Genomic DNA, 18,999 nt, shown 5'->3' with positions numbered 1-18,999 from the left:
TGTCGGCTGGCGACACCCAGGGGGAGGGCCTTCTCTGTGGGAGCCCCAGCCCTGTGGAATGAACTGCCCCCGGAAATACGTAAGATCTCCGACCTCCGCGTGTTTCGCTGCGCACTGAAGACCCTGTTGTTCGCCAGGCCGGGCTATCAACATAATAGTTTTAAATTGGGGTATTTTAAATTTCTGGGGTTTTAATTGAGCCAAATTTATTTAATCATTTTAAATTTTAATTGTTGTTTTGTCTTGTGTTTTTAAATAGGCTGTACACCGCCATGAGTCCTTCGGGAGAAGGGCGGTATAGAAATAAAATTATTATTTATTATTATTATTAGAATAGCACAGGCTGAAATCTACTAACTTTTATGAACAATGTAGAACCCTTTAATCAATATAAGCATCTATTAGATTTCTACTGGTCATTACACTGCATTGGAGTAAGGGCCTACACAATGCAAAACTCTCCCATTTCCCAGAATTAGCACAACCCAGGGACAGAAGAGAACACAAAGGAAATTATCTCATCCTTAAACAAGGTTGCTGATGGCAGCCATAAGAAGAGTAGATTGCTCAGATATGTCTATCTTTAAAATCAGCAAACCATCCAAAATTTTGTTCAATTTCAGACTATGAATTATCTCCACAACATAAACTGTAAAGAACTAAATTTCCCAGAATTCCCAGTGAATGGCCAAGGATTATTACTAATATACTCAAAAGATATGAAGCGGGTTTTTGTGAACAGTCCAGAGCAGGGGTCACCAGCCTTTCGGACCTCAGGGACCACTAAATTCATAATTTTAAATCCTGTGGACCACTAATATGATCTGCCTAATAACTGGCTGGGTGGGCCAGTTAACTTGATATCACTCATGTCGAAGGGCACCTCGCTGGCCTCTACTCGCCCCTCCCCTCCCAGCTAATTTTCGCCTCCCCACTGGGCTCCTTAGGGCCCCAACAGGAAGCAGTTGTTGGAACTAAGCAGCCACCACAAGAAAGAGTTGGCAAAACAGCTGGCTCAGTTCAAACTGGACCTTACCAAGAAGGAGGGTCATCAGAAGCACCTCACTGGGGACTAGGAGCATAGACTTTCCAAGCAGAGGGAAGACCTCCGGGAGTGCAAGGCCAGGTACCGGGGCCTGGAGGCTCAGCAGGCTGAGCTCGTCAGCCAGTTCCAGGCCATGAGGCAGTCCCACTGGAACAAGGCCCTCCGGCTCTTTGCCACCAGCGGCACTTCCCTCCAGCCTTCACTCAAAGCCCCGCACCAGGAGGCTGAAGCAGATCCCAAGTCAGAATTTCTGCCCCTCTCAGACCCACACAAAAAGACCCCAAAGGGGGAGACTCTGCAGCAACACAAACGTTCATTGTACGTATCCGGCCCAGGGGCCATAGTTTGAGGATCCTTGATTTAGTGCAATATAAAAAATGCAAATAATTTTTCTGCGGACCACCAAAATTTTCTCACGGACCACCAGTGGTCCATGGACCACCAGTTGATGACCGCTGGTCCAGAGCATGTCATCTTTAGACAATATACATATGTAATTGCTGTGATCTTTTTGCTTCAGAGAACTTTTAAAAAAAGGAATGTTGGTGATGGCAGATCAAAAAGAATGCAACAGAGCCATTCACCATGTGTTTCTTCAGTTGAAAGCAGGAGATCTCTAGCAATAATACATTAGGGGCCTCTCTATACTCCTATACTTAGGAGTATAGGGGTGTCTCACCAATCTCTCATTTCATGCGGAAATGATTCAGATTCAGGAGGGAAAACAGGGGCAACGACAGCTGGAGGAATGAAAGGTCACTCACTTTTGTTGATTGCTTTAGTTCTCAAGAATGCTCTGAAGTAAGAAGCTAAAAGGGAATTTTGAGGACATCAAAAATTATGCTGCTGAATTATTCCTAAAACAGGGATTTTGAGATCTAGTAAGTAATTATTTCAGTGACCATGGGTCTGGGGCAGGCAGTGAAGGTCTTACAAGTTTCTGTAAAGACTGGAAGCAGAAATGGTTTTCTCCCTAATGCATCCAACATGTCATGAGCTTGTGCCTGCTCCTCCAAAAATAGACATTAAAGAAAGCAGTTGTTGCTCACAAGATTACTTCACAGACTAATGTTAAGCATAAAGATGAATTTTTGCACAAATCTCTCTTTATTCCAGGTAAATCTAGTAAAACATATTGTTTCATATATCATTTGATTCCTGCCACAGCAGAAGAAAGCTATATAAATCAGGAAACTTCCATTCTTTTACTAGCTTAGCACTGTATCTGAATTGGATTCCCATTTTATTTGTGTCTGAATAAGCCATAACACAAGCTAGAAGATATGTTCTATTGTGATTGTGCTTTTTTAAGAAAGGAATATGCTATGAATTCAATTCTGAATGTAGTGCTATATAAACTGTGGATGGATGCTCTCCAGTTTGCCTAACTGTCCTGGGAGCTGGAGCCTAGTACAGGCAAAATGCACCATGCTTACTCTTTCCAGCTAAACCAGATTTGAAAAATAAGAAAAAAAATCAAGTTTATGGTGATGTTAAATGAAACAGACAGGGATACTGGTTTTCTAGATCCCACCATATATGGTACATAATAAAAAATGATATGTTGTATGAGTATGTATGCATATCTATCTACTATCCACCCATCCATCCACCCACCCATCCATCCATCCACCTACCCACCTATCCATCTGGTTTGCAAAATAATACTTTTATCTTCATTAATATTATATCATTTTAAAGATGATTTAAAGGGATAGCATGTAATTAAATTGCAGAAATGCTAAAAAAATTACAAAGGGGTACATAAAATTCTACCATGTACTTTCTCAAAGATTTATTATAAATACTTTCCCTGCCATAGTTCTATTACTATTATAAAAATTCAATTTTGTATAAACTGATGTATGAAAAATGTACACAATATTATTAAAATGTGTGTGCTGCTTTTTTTGTCCAAAGCAGATCACAGAATATTTATCTTGTTTGGTTACATCTTTCCTTCCAGTGCAGCATCTCAGTAAAGAGTGATTTGGGACCTTGGGAGATGCATCAGTCAATAAGAATGGCACGTAGTAAGTTTCTGTTTAGAAAAAAGTCTGTTTTGAAAATGTTTATGTGTATACACACACACAAAATACACACATATGGGAAAAACTGAATCAAAAAGTAGATCATTTATTTTGTCCATGAGAAACTCTGAAAAAATTAGTAATGGATATAAGGGTGATATAAGGGTGATAAGAGCTTCTAAATATAGCTCAAACTACTATTTAGTTGTAATGGGTTGATCTCAGGAAAAATATACCTTGTTTCCCCTAAAATAAGACATGCCCTGATAATAAGCCCAATCGGACTTTTGAGCGCATGCACTAAAATAACCCCCCCCCCGTTCTGCCCCAGCTATGGACCTCAAAGAACGCAGCACACACAAAGTCTGTACAAACCTTAGTTTACTAAATTAAACACGTTTTTTTTCAAATAAAGGCTGTTAATTAACTTTCTTAACAGCCTATAAGAATTCAAAGAATAAATAATCTTAATCTTACTATTGTTGGCAGAAAGCCCAGAAGCAATTTGCAGAGAACTAAGATCAAGGCACAAAGAAGAGTGAACGAAGTTGTTCCCTGCAAATTGCTTCAGTCGGCGTTCCTCCTTAAATAGGCTAAGGGAGTGGCTAATTAGCCCCAAGCTTTACTCTCGAGGAGTCTTCCTCCTGAGGAGCCACTCCTGCCTTTTGCAGCTCTGCGTGCCCGTGCACCGAGAAGAGGCTCCTCCTCTTCGTCTTCTTCACGTAAGGGAGCTTCTGGAGGTTCTGAAGGCCCTGGCTGAATCCCCGCCTCTGGCACCACATCTTCTCCAGCCTCATTATCCGATTCGAGTGCCAGCTGCACAGGCTGCTGGCGCAGCACCACACCAGCCTCCTCGCTGTCCAAATCAGCCACCAGCCGCACAGGCAGCATATGGGCCACAACACCCCCTGAAAATAAGCCCTCCCCAAAAATATTTAAATGCATGCGCATGCGCAATAAATATTTAAACATTTTAAATGGCCGGTCCCCACCATTTCCTCTGGTTTCCTTCACGCACCCCAAAATAATAAGACCTCCCCAAAAATAAGGCCAAGTGCTTATTTCAGGGTTCAAAAAAATATAAGACAGGGTCTTATTTTCGGGAAAACATGGTACAAGGAAGAAAATCAAAGAAATAGAAAGAACGGAGTGAAGTAGAAAGATTGCAGGAAGACAAGCATAAGGTCTATATAAAAAGGTATTAGAAAATACCTTTCTTGAAAAATGAATGGAAAGTAGATACATGGAAAGGAGACACAGAAGTTATTTGGAAACAGAATGAAAAGAATTATATTACAAAGTATTAAATGACTGTAGAATTATGCTAAGGAAATCATGAAAATGGATACATGATGCAGTAGTTAAGCTGAAAGAGTTACAGGAGAGGAAAAATGCATTTAATATAGTAAATGTTGCAAAAATGATAAATGTTATATAATGTTTATATAGAAAAAACAGTTGCAAGAATATAGTCAAAGAAGAAAGTAATGGTAACTATTAAAAGATGCAGAAAAAAATGCAGAACTATTCAGATGTAAATACAGATTGTTTTGGAAGTAGATTAAGAAGGTTAGCATCGACCAGAGTGAATGGAATTAAAAAGGAAAGTGATAAGACTTGATATGCAACTGAAGCCAAAGCAACTAAAGGAGTATCTTCAATTTTTGTATGACAATCATAGTTATTTGTCGTTCATGCATGTCCATTTCCAGAAATGGAAATTAAACAAATTGTAAAAAAGCTATTGACTAAGAATAAAATATTAAAAAAGAAGACATAAATGCTATAGCAATATTTTAAAAATGGTAATGCTGAAGGAACAGACAGTAATCACATTCAGTTAATGTCAGTGTCATCAGATAATCGCCCAGCCGCCCTGTTTAGGGTGACCCGCTCCCTCCTCCATCTGGAAGCGCGGGATGATCCCTTGCAGGGTAGAGCTGAGGATTTTGTGCAGTATCTGTATGACAAGATCACTCAGATTCGGGAAGGCCTGGCCTCTGACTGGGTAAGTCCGGACGGGATGACTGAGGCAGGTCTTGAGAGTGTTATCTGGGAGGAGTTCGATCCTGTGGCTCCCGAGGACGTGGACAGGATCCTGGGACGGCTGAACACAACCAAATATTTATTGGACCCGTGTCCCTCCTGGTTGGTACTGGCTTCCTGGGAGGTTACACGAGGCTGGCTCCAGAGGATTGTTAATGCTTCTTTGAGTGAGGGGGTCCTGCCGGCTGCTTTGAAAGAAGCGGTGGTGAGGCCCCTCCTCAAGAAGCCCTCTCTGGATCCGGCTGTATTGGCTAACTATCGTCCAGTCTCCAACCTTCGCTTTGTTGCGAAGGTTGTTGAGAGTGTGGTGGCGCAGCAGCTTCCCCAGTACCTGGATGAAGCTGTCTATCTAGACCCGCTCCAGTCCGGGTTCCGGCCTGGGCACAGCACGGAAACGGCATTGGTCGCGTTGGTGAATGATCTCTGGAGGGCTCGGGATAGGGGTTGTTCCTCTATCCTGGTACTGTTAGATCTCTCAGCGGCTTTTGATACCATCGACCATGGTATCATGTTGCGCCGGTTGAAGGGGCTGGGGGTGGGGGGCACCGTTCTGCAGTGGTTCTCCTCCTACCTCTCTGACCGGTTGCAATCTGTGTTGACAGGGGGGCAGCGGTCGACCCCGAGGCGCCTTGCATGTGGGGTGCCACAAGGGTTGGTCCTCTCTGAACCCCTTCTGTTCAACATTTATGTAAAGCCCCTGGGTGAGATCATCCGTGGCTTTGGGGTGGAGTTCCATCAGTACGCTGATGATACTCAGCTGTACATCTCCACCCCAGGCCACCCAACGATGCCTTGGAAGTGATGTCCCAGTGCCTGGAGGCCGTGCGGGCCTGGATGGGGAGAAACAGGCTCCGACTCAACCCTTCCAAGACTGAGTGGCTGTGGCTTCCGGTGTCCCGATATAGCCAGCTGGTGCCATCGCTGGCTATTGGGGGCGAATCACTGGCCCCCACGGAGAGGGCTCGCAATTTAGGCATCCTGCTGGATGCACAGCTATCTTTAGAAGAGCACATGACGGCCGTGGCCAGGGGGGCTTTTTATCAGGTTCGCCTGATACGCCAGTTGCGCCCCTTTCTGGATCGGGACTCCCTACGCACGGTCACTCAAGCACTCGTCACTTCCCGCCTGGACTACTGCAATGCTCTCTACATGGGGCTCCCCTTGGGGTGCACCCGGAGGCTACAGTTAGTCCAGAATGCGGCCGCCCGGGGGATTATGGGAGTGATGGGGCGCTCACATATGACACCTCTCCTGCGCGAGCTGCACTGGCTTCCTGTGGTCTTCCGGGTGCGCTTCAAGGTGTTGGTGACCACCTTTAAAGCGCTCCATGGCTTAGGGACGGGGTATCTGCGAGACCGCCTTCTGCCGCCAATAGCTTCCCACCGACCGGTTCGCTCACACAGAGAGGGCCTCCTCAGGGTGCCGTCGGCCAGACAGTGTCGACTGGTGACCCCCAGGGGGAGAGCCTTCTCTGTGGCAGCACCTGCCCTCTGGAATGACCTACCCCCTGAGATACGCACGATATCAGACCTCCGGACTTTTCGTCGGGCCCTGAAAACACACCTATTCCATCTAGCCGGGCTGGCTTGATCCCATCCTCTCAGTTTTAATTGAATTTGGTTTTAATTGGGTTGTTTTTAAATCTTGGGCCGAAATTATTTAATTGTTTTTTAAATTGTTTTTAAATTTTATATGCAATGTTTTATCTTGGCTGTACACCGCCCTGAGTCCCGCAGGAGAATGGTGGTATAGAAATTAAAACAAAAAACAAAAAAAAACCATAAATATTAAAATATGCATGTAGTTTGCTTATGAAATGCCTTGCACAACTTATCTAACTAGTTGAATCTGCAATGCAACGAATGTTGTTACTGTTCTATTATTCAAAAGAAATGTTAGCAACAATGCATACAGAAAGAGAAAAGGAATAAGTGTGGCTAGAAAAGTGTTTGGCAGAATTACAATTAACAGAGTACAAAAAATAAGAATGAGCAAAATATTGGGCAATGGAGATTGCAGATTTTTGCTCTCCTGCAGCAGTGAGAAATGTAAAATGTGGGAAAGTTTAATTGTGTGTTTTTTTTATTGAAAGAATATTATGGAATTATGAAAAGTTTGTAGAAATATTAAATTGAAGATTGGATTCTGAAAGCAAAAAGGAAGTTTTTGATGGAAATAAATTTATGAACATAAATGTAATATTTAATGAACAAAGATGCTATCAACTTGCGAAGCCTTCCCAACCTGCTCACAAGTTGCCATAAGCAGGGGGATGGGGAATCAAGCCTCGCAGCTGTTATCAAGGAGTTTGCACCTCAGTCAAAACAAAGCACATTCCAGCCGGCAAATGTCAAGGCCATCTCCATGGAGATCCACAGTGCCCAGAGGGAGTGACTTCTAAAACCCGTGAAATTGCTTCATTGGGAAACGTGACTGATGATACACCTTGGGGAGAGTGGGAAACACGGTGAGAGCCAAGGCACAAATTAAGTGAGGTCAGAGTTGGTTTCACTTGCATTGTGCCAACATGATGCTCCTAATAAATAAATGGATTTCTTTTCTTTTGAACTTCGGCTTGAGATTCATGTTTTAATTAGGACATTGGTAGGAACCCTGACATATCTTTTTTTCAAAGGGTAACTAGACCTTCTTGGTTATTGTGTTTTGGGTTTTTTTGTCTGAAAAGGTTTCACGCCTCATCCAAGAAGCTTTTTCAGTTCAACCTAACAGGTGGAGAATGGAATGATTTATGTTCTTTGCAGTTATCTGATTGTTAGCACTTTGAGGGTCATTGAGGCCACTTGAGGATTCATCTGTATCCTAGAGTCACTTGAATCAGAGTGCAAATGGGTCTGGAACCTTCTGGGGACTGCTGAAAGGATGCATTATAAATAGGAGATAGGTGGCGTCATGTCCCTCCTCCTCTGTTGAGGGAGGGCTGTTCAATTTTAATATAGATGGCCTCTTTGACTCCTCTTTCAAATCAGTAGTCCTCTCTGTCCAGAATGTAAAATTTGCTGTCGTCAAATGAGTGGCCTTTGTCTTTCAGATGCAGATGGACTGCTGAATCCTGTCCTGATGAGTTTGTTCTCCTGTCTTACGCCATGTGTTTGTGAAGTGTTTGTGAAGTTTCCCACTTTTGTTTGGTAAAAATAAATGGTTAAAATCATTGCACTGATGATGTTACCTAGTTGGGTAATGAAATGTCTGCAAGCAAACAACCAGGTTTACAGAGCACCAAAGACTTCATTTCAATCTATCACCTCTTCCCATCAAAAATAGGAATGGGAGCAGATGGAATTACATATAAAGAGACCAGGGAAAGCAAAAGCAAATGCAATTCCAGTACTGGATATAGCTTTGGGCAGGAGAGATAGATTAAAAAGATTCTGCTTTCTAGAGTGCACCTAAATTGCAAAGAGTGGGTCTTGTGAAATGGATATAGCTCTTAGAGCAGCCAGCAAGCATGTTATTTGGGGCATTTTTAAGTCAATTATTTCATCTAAAGAAACAATGTATTTCTATTAGAAATTCCAATGTATTTCTTTATATGTACTTTAAGAAATCATGTTTCAGTATTATTATCAAACTGCCTACACACACACACACACACACATACACAGAGTGTGCATACTGTGTGCAGTCAGAAGTTTTCTCTGGTCTATTGAGATATAGGAAATGAGATGACATTCGCCTAAATTATATTCTAATGGTTTTTTAAAAAATCAAACATGTACCTATCTATCGAGTTGAACAGGAATAAAATGGGTTGACAAAACAGACCAAATTTGCTATTTAATGCTATTGCCATTTAGTACTATTATGCAATATTAATTTGTTATTTGGTACTATTTTATGCTATTTGCCATTTAATGTTATTGTTTATTAATTACTCTTAATTAACTGAACATTATGTCTAAAGTACTGGCATTTGTGATCTGTAGTCTAATCTAAGATAGAATTATTTTTGTCATTAAAATAAACGAGATAATAAATAAGGAATTATGTCTACAAAAGTTTCAGCTGAAATTCTGATATAATACAACAGCTTTTCCCAACCCAATGATCTCCAAATATATGGAGATATACATTTTTGGAAACCATAGAGAATATGACCAATGGCTGGAAATGGTTAGGAGTTGTAGTTCCAATACATGTGTGTATCCTTGGGCTGGGGAAGGTTGTTGTACATAATTTGATTTAACAGACCCTGATATGATAAATGGGATGTTAATAGGTGAAAACAACAATCTTCTTATAAAAAGAATCAAGGAATAATTTAAACCAAGGTCAGGCTCAGATAATTAATCTCTGGAAACTATTTCAGTTTTAAATAGAGTTTTAACAGTAGAGTGAACTTTCATGTTAGAAACAGTTCTATCTCACATGCTCTAATAGGTTATTTTTCTTCATTCATATTCTTTGGAAATACTTTTGAAAAGCTATTAATGCGGATTCATGAGATGTTTTTTGGTTAGATTCTATTATGTATATCTTTATTCAAACTGCATCTGTACATCATATTTATTGTATTTCATTATATTTTAAATCTGGCAAATAAATTATACTAAATAAACTATACTATCCCTTGAACTATCAATTTAAATTTGGTTCCACCTTTTATTTTATTTCAGATTTGATTTGGTGGATTTTGGAGTACAAGTCAAACCAAAATAAAATCATGCAGTCTGAAATTATCATAACCAAGGAGGACTTTTAATATCTTTTTTTACCTGAAGCAAATGTAATAAAAAATATAGATTTTAACATACAAACCATAAATTAATTCACATTTTTTGTCTAGGTCCAATTAAGAACTATTAAACTGATCATTTTGGTAGGCCTACCAGTTCATGCCACTTTAAGTTATCCAAAGATGTTTTGTTATGCTTGCAGCAGCCCAACCTTTTCCTTATTCTACAAATAATGAAGGATTAAAAGATATAGTTTAGAAAGCTAACCTGGTATATTGGTTAGGGAATCAGGCTGGAAACTGTGTATGAATTATACTCCCTTCTTAAGAATGAAGCCAACTGAGTGCACTTGGGCCAGGCTGTCTCTCTCAGCCTTAGGAAACATTGCAAATCCCTTCTGAAAAACTCTGCCAAGAAAATGGTAGGAACTTGTCCAAGCAGTTGCCAGGAGTCAACACTGTCTTGATGGCACACATACACAAACCCCAAGATATATTCCAGTGTCATCATAAACCTTCACACACTGATGGTAGGAAAGAAGCTTGTCTCATATGCATTACTTGAAGAAGTCAGCACTGTATAGTGTTTCTTAGAAATCAGATTTGTAAAAGTGAGATCTTGATGTATTCCTCATAGAATATTTAAATTTTTTAAAAAATACTCTAATAATAGATAAGATTATATATTTTCATGAGAAATAACAGGATATTTCTATTTTTATCACATTTCATACAAGGCTAAGAGATTAAATTTCCAAAAAAGTAGACATAATTATGTTAGGCAAAATAGTTACAACTGGAACAAAAATTCCAGTATCATCTCCGAATTTAATTCAGACCAGCAGCTTAAATAATGAGAACTTCTAAGTATGTAATGCTTTATGTGTTAATATTCATTGACAGTTGGATAAAATTCTTCTGACAAATTCTATTCAAACTGAAAACAATCTCAGTCAATGAAGTCCACAATTAAATTACATGCCCTTCTCTCTTTCAAAATTCATGTCCATCGATTTCATTTGATGGTGCCTTCGGGTTCTATCATTTCCATTGATTTTTATAACTCTGTAACATTCATAAGCTTTCTGATTTTTTATTTTTTGTGTGTGAAACCAAAAGAGATACACGCTGCGACTGAATCATGTGAAGCTTTATCCTCTATTTTTACTAGTTTTTCACTATCTTAAATCTATTTTCACTGGATTTTAATCAACTAAAATTCTCCATGTATTAATTTTTCTTTAATGTAAATGTTCCTATGATCCTGATTACTTTAAGTCTAGAAACATTCACCTGCCATTTATATATTTAAAACCCAGTTTTAGTTTAGTTTAGTTTAGTTTAGTTTATTTGATTTGTATACCGCCCTACTCCCGAAGGACTCAGGGCGGTGAACAGCCAACAATAAAATACATAAATACACAAAATTTAAAAACCCGATAAAATCAAATTAAATTATTTGGCCCAGACAAATTAAAATACCCCAATAATTTAAAAACAGATTAAAATTTACGTATTTAAAAAGGGAAGAGATCAGGCCAAGCCCGCTTGATGGAATAAAAAGGTCTTCACAGCACGGCGGAAGGAGCGCAGATCCGGGATCCTCCGTATCTCCGGGGGGAGCTCATTCCAGATGGTAGGTGCCCCCACAGAGAAGGCTCTCCCCCTAGGGGCCGCCAGTCGACACTGTTTGGCTGACGGCACCCGGAGGAGTCCCTCTCTATGAGAGCGTACTGGCCGGTGGGAGGCTATTGGTGGTAGTAGGCGGTCCCGTAAATAACCAGGCCCTAAGCCATGGAGCGCTTTAAAGGTGGTAACCAAAACCTTGAAGCGCACCCGGAAGACCACCGGGAGCCAGTGCAGCTCGCGCAGGAGAGGTGTTACATGGGAGCGCCATGTCGCTCCCATTACCACCCGCGCGGCCGCACTCTGCGCCAGTTGGAGCCTCCGGGTGCTCCTCAAGGGGAGCCCCATGTAGAGAGCATTACAATAGTCCAGGCGGGAGGTGACGAGGGCATGAGTGACCGTGTGTAACGAGTCCCGATCCAGAAAGGGACGCAACTGGCGAATCAGGCGGACCTGATAAAAAATCCTCCCGGTCACGGCCGTCAAGTGCTCTTCTAAAGACAGCCGTGAATCCAGGAGGACGCCCAAGTTGCGAGCCCTCTCCGTGGGGGCCAATGATTCGCCCCCAATAGTCAGCGATGGCGTCAACTGGCTATATCGGGACGTCGGAAACCACAGCCACTCGGTCTTGGATGGGTTGAGCCTGAGCCTGTTCCTCCCCATCCAGATCCGTACGGCCTCCAAGCACCGGGACATCACTTCAAGAGCATCGTTGGGGTGATCCGGGGTGGAGATGTACAGCTGGGTGTCATCAGCGTACTGATGGTACTCCACCCCGAAACCACGGATGATCTCGCCCAGCGGCTTCACATAAATGTTGAACAGGAGAGGTGAGAGGACCGACCCTTGCGGCACCCCACATATGAGGGGCCTCGGGGTCGACCTCTGTCCCCCTGTCAACACAGACTGCGACCGGTCAGAGAGAAAGGAGGAGAACCACTGCAACACAGTGCCTCCCACCCCTAACTCTTCCAACCGGTGCAGCATGATACCATGGTCGATGGTATCAAAAGCCGCTGAGAGATCTAACAGGACCAGGACAGAGGAGCACCCCCTGTCCCGAGCCCTCCAGAAATCATCAACCAATGCGACCAATGCCGTTTCCGTGCTGTATCCGGGCCTGAAGCCCGACTGGAATGGATCCAGATACGTCGTTTCATCCAGGTGCTGGGGGAGCTGTTGTGCAACCACACTCTCAACAACCTTCGCCACAAAATGAAGGTTGGAGACCGGACAATAATTCACCAACATTGCCGGGTCCAGGGAAAGCTTCTTGAGGAGAGGCCTCACCACTGCCTCTTTCAAGGCGGCAGGAAAGACACCCTCACCCAGCGAAGCATTTATAATCCCCTGGAACCAGCCTCGTGTCACCTCCCGAGAAGCCAGCACTAACCAGGAGGGACACGGGTCCAATAAACAAGTGGTCGCGTTCAGTCTACCCAGAATCCTGTCCACGCCCTCAGGGGTCACAGGATCAAACTCATCCCAGATAACATTCTCAAGACCTGCCCCAGTCCCTCCCCCTGAGACTATCCAGTCGGAGTCCAGATCTTCCCGAATCTGAGCGATTTTGTCATACAGATATTGAACAAAATCCTCGGCTCTACCCTCCAAGGGGTCCTCCCGCGCTTCCTGGTGGAGCAGGGAGCGGGTCACCCTAAACAGGGCGGCCGGGCGATTATCTGATGACGCAATAAGAGCAGCAAAATAGCTACATTTCGCTGCTTTTATCGCCACTAGGTAATTCCTAATATGAGCTCTTACCAGTGTCCGGTCAGATTCAGAAAGACTGGCCCTCCAACTACTCTCTAGGCGTCTTTTCCGGCGCTTCAACTCCCTCAGCTCCTCAGTGAACCAAGGAGCTAAATGAGATCGGCGCCGGGTCAGAGGCCGCAAAGGCACGACCCGATCCAGAGCTCCAGCGGCCGCCCTATCCCAGGCGGCCACTAGGTCTCCAGTCGAGGCGTGTGCCAGATCCTCAGGGAATGGCCCAAGCTCCATCTGGAACCCATCTGGTTCCATCAGGCGCCTGGGGCGGAACCATCTTACCGGCTCCGCCTCCCTGCGGCGGGGTGTAGCGGTTCGAAGGTCGAGACGAAGGAGAGAGTGATCAGACCATGACAAGGGCTCGGTGACTATATCCCCTATCTCGAGATCACTCAACCACTGTCCAGAGACAAAAACCAGATCCAGCGTGTTTCCCCCCGTGTGGGTAGGGCCATGAATTAACTGGGTCAGGTCCATGGCTGTCATGGAAGCCATGAACTCCCGAGCCACCTCAGATGCCTCACCAACGGACGGCAAGTTGAAATTCCCCATGACCATAAGCCTAGGGGTCTCAACCGCCACCGTGGCGATGACACTGAGTAGCTCGGGCAGGGCTGCTGCCACATGGCAGGGAGCCAGGTATGTGATCAGCAAACCCATCTGAACCCCGTGGCCCCATTTAACAAGGAGGGATTCACAGCCGGCCGTCTGAGGAACAGTGGCCTCCCTCGGTCTCAGACCTTCATTAATAATAACCGCTACCCCCCCGCCCCTACCCTGCAACCTCGGCTGATGGAATGCGCGGAAACCTGGTGGGCACATTTCAACAAGAGGGAGCCCCCCCTCTTGGCCCAACCAGGTTTCCGTAATACCTGCCAGGTCCGCTCCCCCCTCCTGAACAAGATCACAAATGAGGGGGGCTTTATTTACTACAGACCTGGCATTGCATAACATCAGACGGAGGCCAGGGCCCTGAGGATCTGCGCCACCTGGAAAACGAGTGGAGCTTTGGGGGCCGGAGCGCGCCACCGCTAGAAGACAGCGGGCACGCGCTCCCCTAACACGATATGGCCCCCTGCTCCCGCCATATCTACCCCTCCCACCCACAGTACTGATGGTAAAAACCTTATCTGGATGAACTTTATCCCCCCTCTTGACCACGGGCCCCCCACCCCCCATGCCGTGCTCCACAGCCTTACCTGGCCCTCCCCTTAGTGGGTTATCCCCCATACCCACGGCTTTACTTCTGATCCAACCCTCCCCCCCCCGGAACCCCTTAAGACATTTGCTAAAACTTTATATAAAAAATCCCTCAGCCCCCTCTTCGCGACATGCCACCTCTCTGGGTTCCAAAGCCCTTCATCGAGGTAGGCCTTCGATAACATGGAAGGCCAGGCTTGCGAGAGGGGGGAGTCTCGCAAGGCAAAGAGCTCAGCCGGTGAATACATTCCTGCAAGTTCGCCTGGGGAAATAGAGTCAGGCTAAGGATTCAATGATGGTACATTTAAAAGTCCAGGAGAGACAGTTCACCATTTTGGCGCGGATCAGAACCGGGGCTCCACTGTCCTCTCACGGCAGTGGAGAGGAGTCTCAAGCCGATGTCCTGAGAAAACAATGACCAAGCCACCCTCTCACGGCGGCTGGTATCGACAGGTCTAATTCAGTGGCAATAACAGCAAGGTGACTCTCTCGGTGACCACACCCAGGCTTAAGCCTCTCCTCACAGCAAGGCATTGTAAATGTGACTGGGACTGATGATATAGCCGGAAACCGGGGGTCAATTATAGTCAGGTCAGGGGTCCAATAAGTCCAATGCAGTCCAGTGCCGGTGCAGATAAGGTCCAGATCAAATGGCCACGGCCCCGCCCACGCCCATAACCAGGCCGCGGCGGGGAGGGGAAAATGGATACAGGCCAGGGGGAGGCAGGCCAGTCGCCCAACTTTGCCAAACCCCCACTCTCCATAGGGTCTTCTAATCCCCTTTAAGCCCCGGTCTTCAGGGGTCTTCAGAAGTCAGCAACCAGTTAGACTGCATTCTTCCCTTCCTCCCTCCGCAGTAAATAACTGACCCTGGTAAAAAGGTCTAAAGTCGGTCTGAGAACAGCCAGGATAGCGCCATTCCACCCAGCACCGCCCCAGCGGCCGTTGTTTCATCCCCAGCCGCCGCAGCCGCCGCTCCAACCGTCGCGGCCGCTGCTGACAGCTGGGAACCATATCGGGGTGCTTTTCCGGGGGGGGACGCTCCAACGAGCCGCTGTCTCCCCACACCCCTCCCCGCTCCGGCCAACGCTGGGAGGGCGCCGCTGGGGGGGGGACACCAAGGCAACCCGGCGCCGCCCCGACCTTGCTCCAGCCTCCCGTTCACCGCCGCCATAGCCTCGCGGCGTTTTTCGGCTCCAGCCGCCCACGCCGATCATCCAGGGAGCTCAAAAGCTCGCAACAGGCCGCCCACACATTCCTCTTGCTGGGCGGGGGCCAACAGCTGATATTCGGCCCCCCGAGAGTCCTCAGTAAGCCCTATTTCTCCTCCGAGGCATCGGAGCTTCACCTACGAGCCGCCATCTTCGCGCATGCTCAGTTGCCTTCAGAAGTTTTACACACACACACACACACACACACACCCAAAAACATGATTCAAAGTAGCTAACTATGCAATTCAGTACAAAAAATATAATTACAGCCTTATCACTATTTAAAACATTTAATAAGAGCCCTATCTTTAAACTTCAGATTAGAACCTTATTTTTCAATAGATCAGTTCAAATGGCAAACACCAATTTGGGTAAAAGATAATAGAGATAGGATCAGTGGTGGTTTGCCACTGGTTTGGACCAGTTCACAAGAACCGGTAGTAAAACTGGTGGGAGGCCCCACCCAACAACCCGGATGTTGTCATCGGCGATCTGCGCATGCACAGAAGCTTCTGCGCATGCACAGAAGCAAGGTGCGGGCCCGAGCGAAGCAAGGGCGCACGTGTGATCCTGTTGCGAACTGGTAGTAAAGGTAAGTAGAACCCACCCCTGGATAGGATGCTCTGAGATTGCTCCCTATGGTTTCCCCATTGACTTTTCTTGTAAAAAGTTGGCAGGGAGTGTTAGAAATGACAATCACATAATCATGGCTGCCTGTAGTGGTGCAGCAGCACTAAAACAGCACAACATTACCAAATTTCAATCCTGTCATGGGTTGCAGATTTTGGACCCATTCTTTAAGTTAGCTTATTTGAAGTGCATTGATTCCAAAATTGTTGGTCTGTGATGCACCATTTCACCCATTTGAAAGTTACAAAAAAATCAAATGGACATGCAAATTTTAGTAGTATATATAGTGGTGTACCTGGAATGCTCTGTCTTCTTATAGCTAGTGCTCCATCAGGTGGCTTTGATTGGTTTGAAGATTTAGTATATGGACTGTCATCTGAAACAAAGAAAACACTGACATTGGGCATATTTTTCAGCTAAAGTCCTCAGTGTATTATATTGTTGCTCCATAGGACAAGAAAGAAAAAAAATGTTGAATGTTAACAGAAGACTTAATTTTAATCTGATTTTCAAGCAGCTTTTAACATACTATAAAATATTTACACAGAAGGCCTATTAGTTACTATTTGCATATTTACGTGCTTTAAGAAAAATGGGTGAGAATCTCAGAGAATAAGATTATTTCAGATTTTATAACAAGATGCTACAAATAACAATAATAGGAATATATTTATTTTAAAAATTACAAAACCCTTGGAAATGTAACTTTTCCCTTTACTGCTTGGAATTCTTTTGAAAATCACTTCAAAGTAGCAAAACCATTATGGAAATTATCTTAATTATTATAGAGCCTGTATCAATTTATCACTTTTCCTCCCCATTCTTATGGAAGAGGTTTCTCCTCTTACAAGGAACCAAAATGATTAGATATCTGCAACTGGGCCCTCGGCCAAGAGATGCCAAGACCTCAAAGCAATCTCCATACAAAATTACACAAGAATAGGAGAATACATAAAGTCATGAATAAATAATGTATTACTACTACTGCAAAAGGGCATCCTTTAGTTAAGATGGGAAAATGCCCTCCACCTGCAGAGGCTAGCTCCTTAAGGTCATCCTAGAATGAGCCTTCTTACTAAATGAACATATCAGTAAGTCATATAGTAGGAAGGATCTGCATTTGATTACCCATTATCATAGCAATGGGAATGAGCAATGGGTATTTTTCACATCCCAGAAAAATACCATGCCTGGGTTCTGTTACCTGTCTTTTTGAGCAACTGGCACAAGTTCATTGGTCTGAAACAGTGACGTTGCCTTTGTAGTGAATTATGTACAATTGATCACATGATGCACCTAGAGATTTGCCTCAAGTGAGTCTTTCCCTACTGCAGTGCAATTGTTAAGGGCAGAAACAGGAGTCCAGGCAGTTTAAATGAACACAGGTTTATTGTATGCTAATTCTCTTCAAGCAGATTCTTGTAGAGCAGAAGTGTCAAACTCAAGGCCCAGGGCCCAGAACTGGCCCGGAGGCTACTTAGATCTGGCCCACGGGGCCACCCTGGAAACAGTGAAGGACTGGCCCACGGTACTTCTGCCAGTGAAACAGGCTCCCGAGCTCCATTTCGCTGGCAGAGAGTTGCAGGAGGACATGGCAGCCGAAAACAGAGCTTGGGAGCCCATTTTCACTGGCAGAGCACTCGGGTCACCAGAGGCGCCCCCAACATGAGTGACGTTGAACTGGCCACACCTATCCTGGCCACGCCCATCTCAGCCCCCAAAGGACAAACACAACCCTGATGCAACCTTCAATGAAATCGAGTTTGACATCTCTGTTGTAGAAGGTATTAGCATACAATAAAGCTATATTCTCACTACTAATGCAAGTTGGTCAAAACAAATTGGTGGCAGATAAGAGTCAACAGAATCCAAAGTGGGCTGGAATTAGACCTCTTGTGGGAGTGAAAGGACTCAAACCGATGGCACATTTGACCCTTCCTTTGGTCGGGTCATCTCCTATAGCAACACACACCTAAAGTGTAATGTTTTATTAGTGATACTACATCAATAGTATCATACAACCCATAAACAATCATAAACAATACAATCATACAACCCATAAACTTTAAAATTCCTCTATACCAATGGGATCAAACATTCTGATAAGTCATATAGTGGGTTGTTAAGTTTGGCTTAGTCACCCATGTCTGATATATGGTATAGATCTCACTTAGCAACCACAGTTGGGACTGGCAACTCCATTGCTAAGCCCTGTGATTGTTAAGTGAAAAATCATGAGACTACAATGGACATACAACATCACTTCTCATACAGTTATTAATCAAGTCATCATGGTCATTGAGACATTACAGGGTCACAACTTGTTAATTTGCTTCTGTGCTCTGCCTTGTTGGAAAGACAATGCTTGTTGGAAGCCAATTGTGAAGCACAGGAATAGTAATCACATTACCATCAGATTCTATGCTAGTAGTAAATGGAAGAATTGGTTGCAAAGATTTTTTTAAATTAACTTTATCATAATTTTGAACGATCTTTAAATAAGATGTGTGTGTGTGTGTGAATCTTGACATATCCTTATCAAAGCAGATGGGTAATGGAATTCCATTGGTGAAATTAATAGTAGAGCAATTGTCACTTAATAAACTCTGTTAATTTATATGTGTCTTTAGTCCTAGCAAATATACAACACTCATTTTCTTCTCTTTCTCTACTCTTTCCATTGTCTTGAATTCTCAGCAGGGGTGGAGCAGAACCGGTTCAGTGACATCGTATCGTCACTGCTACCGGCTC

At 44.2% G+C, this 18,999-nt stretch overlaps 1 protein-coding gene across 26 annotated transcripts in view; it reads right to left on the bottom strand.

Moving 5' to 3' along the window:
- The window catches only part of GRIP1 (glutamate receptor interacting protein 1), a 369,729-nt gene that overhangs the window by 133,457 nt on the left and 217,273 nt on the right, over positions 1 to 18,999 (bottom strand). For all 26 annotated transcript variants that reach the window (XR_015728735.1, XR_015728732.1, XR_015728733.1 and 23 more), the window contains exon 2: positions 16,544 to 16,624. Coding sequence is in view for 22 of the 26 variants with exons in the window: in XM_087873173.1 (XP_087729299.1) it covers positions 16,544 to 16,624 (81 nt within the window). In the remaining 4 variants the exon portion in view is untranslated. The remainder of the gene's footprint in view (positions 1 to 16,543; positions 16,625 to 18,999) is intronic.

The sequence above is a fragment of the Pantherophis guttatus genome, chromosome 7, assembly GCF_059756535.1.
Source record: "Pantherophis guttatus breed Tessera chromosome 7, ASM5975653v1, whole genome shotgun sequence".
NCBI classification, from domain to species: Eukaryota; Metazoa; Chordata; class Lepidosauria; order Squamata; family Colubridae; genus Pantherophis; species Pantherophis guttatus.
This window is presented reverse-complemented; position numbering and strand designations above follow the sequence as displayed.